At 42.2% G+C, this 11,676-nt stretch overlaps 1 protein-coding gene across 1 annotated transcript in view; it reads right to left on the reverse strand.

Moving 5' to 3' along the window:
- Window positions 1–10,253, reverse strand: part of MAPK9 (mitogen-activated protein kinase 9) — a 40,733-nt gene extending 30,480 nt beyond the window's left edge. Inside the window, exons 1-3 of the mRNA XM_069468604.1 lie at window positions 10,209–10,253; window positions 8,992–9,130; window positions 6,875–7,044 (exon numbers count right to left, since the gene is read on the reverse strand). Of these exons, the coding sequence (XP_069324705.1) occupies window positions 6,875–6,996 (122 nt within the window). The 5' untranslated portion in view covers window positions 6,997–7,044; window positions 8,992–9,130; window positions 10,209–10,253. The remainder of the gene's footprint in view (window positions 1–6,874; window positions 7,045–8,991; window positions 9,131–10,208) is intronic.
- Window positions 10,254–11,676: the final 1,423 nt, after the last annotated feature.

The following is an 11,676-nucleotide window of genomic DNA, read 5'->3' on the forward strand; positions in this document are numbered from 1 at the left end:
ACCATTCTGCTGAGTGTACAGCATTATTTCATTATGGCTTTAATTTGCATTTCCCTGTTGAACAATGACATTGAGCACTTTTTCCTATGTTTATTGGAAAGGTTATTTGGATACCTTCTTTTGTGACAATGTAATTCTGTTTCCATGTATCGAAAAGACTATCCTTTCCCCACTGCTCCGTAAGGCCAGCACTGAAGCCCGTCTGTGTGCGGTTCTGTTTCTAGGTTCTTTATTCTATCTCCCTGCACCCACACCACACCACCTGATCACCACAGTTTTCTGTCAATAGTAAGTCTTCACATCTGGCAGAGGGATCCTCCTCCCTTTTCCTTCAAGGGTGTCTTGACCATTCTAGGACCTTTATTTTTACATGCAAATTTTATAATCAGCTTGTTAATTAAAAAGAAAAAAGACTGCTGAGATTTAGACTATAATCAATCTAGACAGTTTGAAAATGACACTTCTAAAGTATTAAGTATTCTAATTCATGAACATGATATATCCTATCATATTTAAGTTTTCTTCATTTTTCCTAATTCTTTTAGCTTTTTGCACACAGATCTTTCATTTTGTTAGATTTTCTTCACCTAGATATAAAAATTAATTTTTTCATCCTATTTTAAATGGTATACTTTTCAAATTTTCCTTTTCCATGGACTGATAGTATATATTAATACAAATGAAATTGATTTTTGTGGGGAAGAATAGTATATTGACCCTGTGTCCTGCAAAGGGGCTAAACGTACTCATTAATTTAACAAAAGGCAGATTATCCAGGTGGCCCTAATCTAATCACTAGAGCCCTTTAAAAGCAGAGTTTGCTGTGGCTGAAGGGAAGGGGGGGTCGGAGAGATCTGAGTCACGGGAAGGACTGAGCATGCCACTGCTGCCTTTAAGACGGAGGGGGTCACTCGAGAGCCTCTAGGAGCAGAGAGCAGCCCCTGGCTGACAGATGGCAAGGAATCGGGGACCTCAGACCTACAGCTGTAAGGAACGAGACTCTGCCAACAACCTCAATGAGCCTGGAAGCAGATTCTTCCCAAAGCTTCCTTGTAAGAGCCCAGCCCAGCCAACCTCTCTTTTTTTTTTTCTTTTGAGACAAGGTCTGGCTCTGCTACCTGGGCTGGAGTGCAGTGGTGTCATTATAGCTCACTGCAACCTCCAACTGCTGGGCTCAAGTGATCTTCCTGCCTCATCCTTCCAAGTATCTGGGTCTACAGGCATGCGCCACCACACCCAGCTCATTTTTAAATTTTTTGTAGAGACAGGGTCTTGCTATGTTTTTCAGGCTGGTCTCAAACTCCTGGCCTCAAGCAATCCTCCTGTCTCAGCCTCCCAAAGTGCTGGGATTACTGGTGTGAGTCACTGAACCCAGCTAGCCTAGCCAACATCTTGACTTCAGCCTTTTGAGATGCTGAGAACCCAGGCAAGCCCACCCAAATTTCTGATCTACAGAGATAATAAATGGGTGTTGTTTTAAACATCTAAGTTTGTGGTAATTTGTTATGTAGCAATAGAAAACTAATACATTCTCTCTTCTGTACTCTTCTGCTCTTTTGTCTCTCCAGGCTCCATTCTGCATATTTTTGCTGACCTATCTTCCAGGCCACTAATTTTCTCTTCAGTTATACCTAAAATGCTGTTAAACACATTAAGTTCATAATTCAATTACTACAGTTTTAAGTTCTAGAATTTGTTTAGTTCTTCATCAAAACTTTTCATCTTGCCTCTTATCACCTTGAACATAACATCATACCTATTTAAAAATTTGGATCTAATAATGCCACTATTAGATCTGGATCTGTTTCTCTTGTTTCTGCAGGATTTTGTTTATGTTGTCTTATCTCCTTGTGCCTAGTTATTTTCGATTGTGTATTGGACCTTGCACTTGTAAAACTGTTTGCTACCTAGAAATAATTTTATCTATTGTGTTACTATCTTCTTCCAGAAAGAATTTACATTTACTATTGCTGGGGACCCTAACAATTTAGAACTAAACTCTGTACAAATTCAGCAAATGAGATGATTTGAAGCCAAGTGGCAGTGCCTGCAAGGGCCTATCTCGGGGTCACCTTTATTTCTAGGAGGCAGTCTTTTCTTTTATTGGTCCCAACACAAAGCAAGGAAGTTCACTAGGCCTCCTTTGAGGGCCCTGGACTCTAATCCCTGTCTCCTAGCCACAAGGCAGTCCAAAATACTACCCAATCTCTCAGCTGCCCCTTCCAGAATGCCCCCAAGGCAAACACAGACCCAAATGCTGAGCTCTCCTTACTAGGCCTCTGTCCTTCCTTGGATCCTGACTTAATAATTCTTCGCTAACTTACTAGCACTCTAAGGGCAAATCTGAGCATGGGGGAGGGTGGGAATGTTGGGAGCAAACTGGAGCAGCTGTTTCATAGGAACATTTTAATTCACAGCCCTGGTTTTAGCCCCTCATTTCATCCTCATTTTCTTTTTTTTTTGAGACAGAGTCTCACTTTGTTGCCCAGGCTAGAGTGAGTACCGTGGCGTCAGCCTAGCTCACAGCAACCTCAAACTCCTGAGCTCAAGCGATCCTCCTGTCTCAGCCTCCCGAGTAGTTGGGACTACAGGCATACACCACTATGCCCGGCTAATTTTTTCTATATATATTTTTAGCTGTCCATATAATTTCTTTCTATTTTTAGTAGAGATGGGGTCTCGCTCTTGCTCAGGCTGGTCTCGAACTCCTGAGCTCAAATGATCCGCCCATCTCGGCCTCCCAGAGTGCTAGGATTACAGGCGTGAGCCACCGCGCCCAGCCCATCCTCATTTTCTATACTGTCACCTCTATACCCAGGGCTTCTTTAGGGTTCTACTATAGACAGGTTCTCTTCCTTGTTGCAAATGCCTCGTCTACTTATTCTTACTTCCTCTGTTGTTTTATCTGGATCAAGATTCCAACTACTTTCTATATTTTATGCATTTGTTAAAACTCTCATGTACTCATTATCATCCTCGTTCCCTTGGTTTAGGTGTTTGATCTACTATCTTAAATCAGAAGTTCCAAACTACTCATTACGGGTGAAAATATTAAGGCCCATAAACAAACAGTGATTCGCCCAGGTCACAAAGAACCACTGCTGTGAGGATCAGAGCTGGATTCAGAACTCACGTCTCCTGAATCACACCCATCCTATGCCTTGTGCCATTTGTCTCCTTTACCATACAAATTTTACTATAAACATTATGTTTTTATTTATTTACATTAATAGAGAGAAAATAAAACAGTATTAGGACCAGGCCAATGCTCATGCTTGTACAGAACTAGAGGAAAAGAAAAAGGAATAAAAGCTATACTGATTATTTCATGTTAAGGCCGTAATTGTTACTTCTAAGTACTGCCAGACTTAATATTAAACTTTTTTTTCAAAAGGTTGAACATTTCATAGAACTGTTTCATAAACTGAGTAATCTTTACTTTTTGGTTGAACAACTTGAGATTTTTTAAATATTATTTATTATGATTTTTATTTTTTAGAGACAGGCTCTTGCTCTGTCACCCAAGCTGGAGTGCTGTGGGGCATGATCATAGCTCACTGCAGCCTCGGACTCCTGGGCTCAAGTGATCCTCCTGCCTCAGCCTCCTGAGTAGCTGGGACTGCAAGTGCCACCACCACGCCCGGCTTGAAGAACTTGAGACTTCTTCAAGTTCCTTTCCTCAGGACAAGCCTTTGGGACCAAAAGTACAAATCTTTGGTCCCAAAAGGTCATCAGCTGGGTTTTAAACCCAGGCCTATCACTGACACCATGTGAGATGGGGAGAAAGAAAAACTGAATATATATGAAAGAAATGTACATACATTTTCCCCAATCTTGCAATTACTTAATTTTACTATATAACTTGGTTGATATTTATTAATACTTCAAAGTGATAAACATTTTAAAACTTATTTCCTAATAAATTTTACTAATGTTTTTAAGGAACAAAAACATAGAAACAAACAAATCAAAGACAACACTAAAAACAATTCAAAACTAGGAGTCAGAATACTTTATTCTGGTTCCAGCTCTTCCAGTTACTCCTGTTAAAGTCTCCAGCCCTGCCTGCACTTTGGTTCATCCCCACACCTCCCTAGGTCTTCATGAAGCTCTAATCATACAGAAGATTAACTAGTTGTATAAATCATATACTGTTGCTATTACAATATTTTATTTCTCAAAAATATAAAAACACACATTCCCCCCTGTTTTAGTTTCCCATTGCTACTATAACAAGTTACCACAAATTTATGGGTTTAAAACAACACATATTTATTATCTTATAGTTGTGGAGATCAGAGTCCAAAATGGGTCTTAAATAGGGCTAAAATCGAGATGTCAGCCAGACTGATCTTTCTGGAGGCTTGAGGGGAGAATCTGCTCCCGGCCTTTTCCAGCTTGTGGCAGCTGCCTATGTTCCTTGGCTGTGGCCCTGTGTCACTCCAAACTCTGCTCTGTCATCACATCATCTCTGATTATGACCGTCCTAGTTTCTTTTTATAAGAAGAACCCACCTGCTAATCCAGGATGATGCCCCATCTCAAGATCATTAATTTAATCACATCTGCAAGGTTCTTTCTGCCATGTGAAGTAGTAACATAGTTTCAGATTCCAGGGATTAGAATGTGGACATCTCTGGCAGGGCCATAATTCTGCTACCACACCCCCAAAAGATCACTGATGGATGATTTTAAAGTACAACAATGACAAAAGGAAGTTTTGGACCATCAAATCAATTAAAGGTATAATGGCAATATTTTAAGAAGGAATGTGATAGAAAACCCAATTCCTCTTGTCAAAGTAGTAGCTAACCTATTGTTGAGTTTATTTTAAGAAAAGCAAGCTTTTTTTTTTTTATAAACAGGATGTGCCCTAACCAGACTACTTCTCAATTCCACTTGGTGCCTCATAGCCTGGCGCAAATGGACACAAAAGAGAAAGGGGGAAAAAGAAGCTAAAATGACTTACAAATTGTTCACTTTCCCCATCAGAACATAAGATGGGAGGACACCATAAAACTGAGTATCAGTTATAGCTATAAAAATTAAAACTGTTCTTGAACACAACCGTTGTCTTTTAGAGAGATAAAGACAAGTAACAGAGAATTTTCTAATAGCATTTAGTGAATATTTACTCACTATTACTAAGATTCTAAAGAGAGGTTAGGTCAGAGTCCTGGTCATATCAATAAGTATCAGTAGTTCAAAGTAATCAACAAACCTTTCCTCAGTACAAGCATTTGGGACCAAAAGTACAAATCTGTGGTCCCAAAAGGTCATCAGCTGGGTTTTAAACCCAGGCCTATCACTGACACCCTGTGAGATGGGGAGAAGTCAACAAACCTTCTCAGTCCTAATTTCACCATTCATTTATACAATGAGGTTTATGGCAGAGGTCACAGTGACTAGATAATGTTTGCATTACTACTAACTTTCAAAAACAAGTGAATGACAAGCCAGGTGGGATAAATGAAGCCCATGTTTAAAACGATTATCTGTCTACAGCCCTAGATAACTGTCCCCAGCTAGACCTTTGCTATTTCCTGCTTCTTGCTACCTCTCTTTCTCTTCTCTCTTTCTCATGCACATGTGCCAAATTATCAGTGTCAAATTACCATCTAATTCCCAATAAGAGATGGATTATAAATAAAACGAATATTTTGTTGTTTACAACTTTTTATTACCATCCAAGTTTCCTAATGTGAACCACCTATTGACTTTAAAACTTCTTTTGGCACAACACTGGATTTAAGTACCAATATGGTTATTACCATTTGGAAGTGAAGATCAACACTATTTTAGACACAGTCTGGCATTCCTTCTCCCCTGTTAGTTTTTCTCAGAAGCTCTGGACTGCAATCTCCTCTTAGCTCCCAGGGCCTTCAACCACCTAAGCTGAAGAAAACAACTGATTTCCCTGAACACATGTCTCTGCAACAGAGGATCAGTTAAAAACCACTGATGATGATTCTCTAAGCTCAACATTTTTACATGTAAACTTAAACTCTCCTACCAAAACATCCAAAAGAGTTCTAGTTTATCTTGAATCCCCTTCTCCTACTGGCTGTAAACATCAGACGTTTAGCTTCATCTCAGTTTCTTTTAGGTACAAAGATAATCTTGTTTTCATTGACCACAAAAAGAAAAAAAAGAGTTTTGCCCAGAATAAATGTTTGGGAAGTGCTGATAACTGTAGTCTAGAAAACATGTGAAAAACTTTACCTTTAGCTGGCCAGTGATGTCGCGGCAGCTGACTGTCTTACCATGCAAGAGACTAAGGTTCAGGGTCAGACTAACGGTTCTGACGTCCTGGGCTGGACACATAGTTGAAGTGAGACACCAGGGAGAGACGGCCAGCCCAACCCCTCACACGGCATCCCTTCCTGGTTAATCCATGGAGTGACAATGACACTGACTGCCTCATCCTGCCAATGAATGGCAGGCACTGCAATGATGGTGCCTAGAAATGAATAGGAGTGATTGGGAATAAAAGGGGGAGGGGGAAAAGGTGGCCATGATGAAGAAATGAATAAAACGCCAAATTTCTGTTACAACTCACTGTCATACCTATTACTCTGATATCATAATGACAGGCAAAATGAAAAAAAAAAAAAAGAAAAAGAAACAGAAACAAATCAAAAAAGAAAGAATGAAAAATTGCTACCTATTTAAATTTATGCAGCATTCTAAGAATTTGAGTTTGTATCCTATAGCCTGACTACATATAACTAGAGCAACAGGTTGGTTCAATTTAGCTCATAAACCTATAACAAAGAGTATTTCTTAGCATTAGTATTTCTAAATTCTGATGATTCAGTTTTACTTTTTATTATAGCAAAAACTTAATCCACACTACTAAAACAGACCACACTTACCAAACAATGCCCTGGGCCCCAGAGCCAATTGGCTTCAGCTGCTGGTAGCGCTGCAGGACGGTGAAGGTGGAGTCTGCCACTTGCACGCTGTAAAACTGACTGTCACAGTCACTGTCACTCATGATGCAACGTCATGCAATGCTCCCAAGGGCTGGTACGTCGTCAGAGTCCTTCAAAGAAAAACAAAATGTGCATTCTTACTGACATTATATGTACACAGCTCACTTAATACCATTTTCAAACTTACCAGTATATAAGACAATGTGGCTACTAAGTTGATAACTCGGTTTCACCAAGTTCCGAACTTAATTAAGCAAGACACACAAAAAATGCAAAGACATGTCAGTGCTATGAGACTATTAGAAAAGGAAGAAATTTTGAGCCCAGCAAGACCACATTTTAAGGGTTTGGATTAGAAAAGAACCACCTCTGGGGAGAAGAATTTATACATTACTATTGGCCATGAAAAGACTGGATCACTGAACATGTCCCGTCAGCTTGCCTCCCGAGGGACCAGCTTATGCCTAGCAGTCTCAACCAGTGTTCCAAATGATCACTTCTAGGGTTCCTAAAGAAAAGCAAATGGACCAATCTTCTGCTAAGTCAGGTTAAGGTGATGAACCGGAAAGCAAGACCCATACGCCAAGTGACAGGCGGTTAGAGGACTGGTGACACTGGTGTGCTGTGTGTGCCCACGGGTGTGCTCCTGCCTCAGGAGGGGGCCCAGTGCTGGCCTGCAGCCCCCGAGTCCCGTAACACCACAGGGATTCGGGATAGAGATTTGTATACGGAGAACTCTGCTGTGGCCCACGGTCAATACTATCAACACTATGAAGTTTATTCACAAGCGTCTGAGTGTAAACTGGCAGCTCCCAGAAAGCAGCACTGAAACCACAGGGATTAGGCGGCAGGCTACGGTTCCCACTCTGCAGGAGCCGGGATGATTTTATACGGAAAATAAGCAAGCAGAAATCAGGGGGCCGTTACATTTATTTGGCTCCCTGGCTCTTGTCTGATGACGTTTATTTAAAAGTCAGCAAGCGGGAAAAAAAAAAAAAAAAAAGAATCAGCAAGCGGTTTATTTTGGTCTTTTTTACAATTATAAAGCCTACAATAAAATCATATATGTAAACATCCTATATTGTCTAAAAACACAAATTTAAATTTTATCCTACAGCTCCATCAAATTCCTTGCTTTTTTATTCTACCATCTAATATTTAACATCTACTCAATGAGTTTTTCGTAGTGATGATTTGTATTTCAACCCAACAGTGTTGAGGATTTTCCTTAAATGTGGAAATAAATTAATAACCTCTAAAACAAAGAACTGGAGTGAAATTAATAATTTCTCGAGCTGACCACTGCTCTGTGTTTTTCTCACCATTCTCAGGGCGGTGGCTGCAGTCACAGTTGCTGGTCTGACCAGCCACTCCTGCGGAGAGCCATCAGCACTGGAGAGCCATCAGCACTGGAGAGCCATCAGCACTGGTCACCATGCTGCATGCGATGCTGGACAAACCACCACGCACAACGACCCACACAGCAGGATTAGAGCCCCCCGTTACACTGGAGCAAGCCAAGGCTGAGCAAGTTGGAACGCCTGCCCAGGCCACACTGCCGTGACGGGACTCAGGAGCTGACCTGGGCTGCCAGGTCACTGTGCCTTGAGCTCCAGGAGGGGGAACAGGTCTGTCTCCTTCACCCCATGGCATCTCCAACTCCAAGGCCAGTAGGACAGGGAGGCTCTGGTCCCTGGGAGGGTGTGCGCATTCAATAAACCTTTGTTGATCTGACCCACACCATGGCATTTAATTCCCCACAATGCTGCTCCATTTTACTGACATCTGAAGGAATATCCTTTTCTAGAGATGAACTTATCTATAGTTTGCAAGAGGTTGAAACAATTCAACTCAACATTTAGGGGGTGCCTTTGGACAAGAAAGTGGTAAGTACTAGAGGCAATACAGCACGGTCAGGCAGGAGCTAGTCCTGAAGCAGCATATGATTCTCTACTGGGGGTGGAAGTGCGAGGAATGAATCTATTTTCTACATTATAATACACGGTAGGGGCCATAAGCAAAATGTAAACAAAATCAAAAGGCAAAAGAGATCCTACCCTCTGGCAGGGGTGCAGAAGACAAAGAAGGCTTCATGGAGGAGGCGGCATTCGCCTTAGATTATTTTGTCAGAGTTGGACAGCAGAGGCACAGAGCTCAAACTGACTGTGTCCAGACACGGTGAATTGCTCAGCTTGGCTAGGAGGATAAGTGCAAAGGATTAGAGACAGACTCGGCAAAAACGCAGGCACCCACTACAACCTGCTCGGTTGGGGCAGCTGTTCCTCTGCCATACTGTAAATCCACCAGCAACACTGGTCATTTCAAAGCATTTACTGAGCACCCACTGCGGACGAGGTCCTGTGCCAGAACACAGTGCCTGCCCTCAGTGAACCCACACTCAGGAAGAGACCCCACAAATGGAGGGTCCTAAACCCCAAAGGATAAAAAAGATCAGGGGTTATGAGGTGGAGAAGTAGCATCTATAGACAGGTGCAGGCCCACGCTGAATGTGGTAAGTCATTCGAGATTTAGTTTTGTTGGACAGAGGGAGAATGGAGCGAAGAGAGAAAATGAGGCCAGATCACCACAAGCCCGGCAGGAGCCATCTGGGCTCGGTCCTGAGGGCTGTGCGCGCCATCAAACCACCAGAGGTGTGCACAGGTGCTGAGATATTCCAAGATCCATTCCTCCCGTCCTCGCTTTAGTAACGGAAGCTTCCCCTTTCCTGTGGGACAAATGGCTGCTCAACTAGAGACAATATCTGGCAGTTTTCCCAGCAGCCAGGTATGGCCAGTTGACCAACTTCTGGCCAATGAAATGTGAGTAGAAGTAATGTATGCAACTTCCAGATCACATTCGTTTTTACAGAAAGCTGCTTGCTCTCCAATCTGTCTTTCTCCCTTGCTGCTAGCAGAAGGACCTGATGTCACAGACCCAGAGACAGAAGTCACGTGCTGTTGACGGTAGAGCTGCCCACCAGCTGGATTCCTGAAGGATCTTGTGGCACAGAGCTGCCCCCAACTCTGGGGCACCCGCCCATGCTGGGACTGACACATATCCACCTCGCCCTGTTGAGCAGTCTGCAAGTCTCTGCTACAGGTGCTTGTAACCTACACTCGGACTAGTAAGTACAATGTCAGGTTAGCTTCTTTGAATTTTGGGAGTACATAAATCATATTAGGTTCTAGAATTATTAATATAATTTCATCTCAAGATTTAAAACAATTCTAAAATTAAAATATGTTGCCCTTATTAGGAAGCAAAAAAAAATCACCTAAGAGAGAAGCTGTCAAAGCTACCTTCTCTGTCAAGCTTCGGCTTCATGAGAGCAAGAGAAAGAACCTCAAGGTAACCTGAGGAAGCATGTAATTTAGCTATTAATGAGTCAACCGCTGAGATTATATTTCAACAAAATAGACCATCAAGTGGGGCTCAGAAGACAGTTTTACGAATTGGGAAGTACACGAATGCTCCATGCAAGCACATCAGCGGCACACTGCGCTGCTCAGGCACCGCCACCAGTCTGGCCCGGGCTCCCTCCGCGCTGCTTCTGCACCGTGCGGCAGCCACCGGCCGGGCGCAACAGCTTCCGCAGGTCTGCCTTCCTCTCCCAGGCCATGAGCTCCTCAAAAGCTGGCAGGGAAAAGAGTGGATGAGTATAGGGACAGAGGGGTGGATGTGCAGGAAGGCTTCCTGGAGGAGGCAAGACCTGAGCTCAAGTCTGTTCACAGTATCAACCAAAGCATGAAGAAATGCGTACTTTTGGCCGGGCGTGGTGGCTCACACCTGTAATCCTAGCACTCTGGGAGGCTGAGGCGGGTGGATCGCTCGAGGTCAGGAGTTCGAGACCAGCCTGAGCAAGAGCGAGACCCCATCTCTACTAAAAATAGAAAGAAATTATCTGGCCAACTAAAAATATATAGAAAAAATGAGCCGGGCATGGTGGTGCATGCCTGTAGTCCCAGCTACTCGGGAGGCTGCAGGAGGATTGCTTGACCCCAGGAGTTTGAGGTTGCTGTGAGCTAGGCTGATGCCACGGCACTCTAGCCAGGGCAAAAAAGCAAGACTCTGTATCAAAAAAAAAAAGAAAAAAAAGAAAACAAAAACAAACAAAAAAAGAAATGGGTACTTTCATACATGTTGGTGAGAACTGTAAATTGGTAAAACACTTTTTGGAAGGAACATAGGTAATAGCTAATGAAAATTTTAAATGCACATGAATCCTAACCTGACAACCACAATTCTATAAATGCATCTGACAAATATATGTGTCCAAGTATTCCAGGATATTTGTGCAAGGATGTTTGTAGCACTTTTCTTGTAATAGGCAAAAACCAGAAATAACCTAAAATGTACATTGTGGACTGACTGAATAAATTATGGTATAAAAGTACAATAAGGCCATTAAACAGAATGCAGGGACTTTATGTATTGATATGGAAAGATGTCTAAGATATATAAAGGAAATAAAGCTAGGTGAAGAAGAGTGCACATAATAAATGGCAATCTACATAAAAATACACACACACACACACACACACACACTATGCTAGGAAGTATAGAGAAATGGGGGAAATGACTCATTATAACTTTCTGTTCTGATTTTAAAAAAATGCACATATTTCACATTAAAAAACTGATTAAACAAAAATTTTTTTTTTTTTTGGAGACAGAGTCTCCCTTTGTTGCCTGGGCTAGGGTGAGTGTCGTGGTGTCAGCCTAGCTCACAGCAACCTCAAACT

The sequence above is a fragment of the Eulemur rufifrons genome, chromosome 5, assembly GCF_041146395.1.
Source record: "Eulemur rufifrons isolate Redbay chromosome 5, OSU_ERuf_1, whole genome shotgun sequence".
Lineage (NCBI taxonomy): Eukaryota > Metazoa > Chordata > Mammalia > Primates > Lemuridae > Eulemur > Eulemur rufifrons.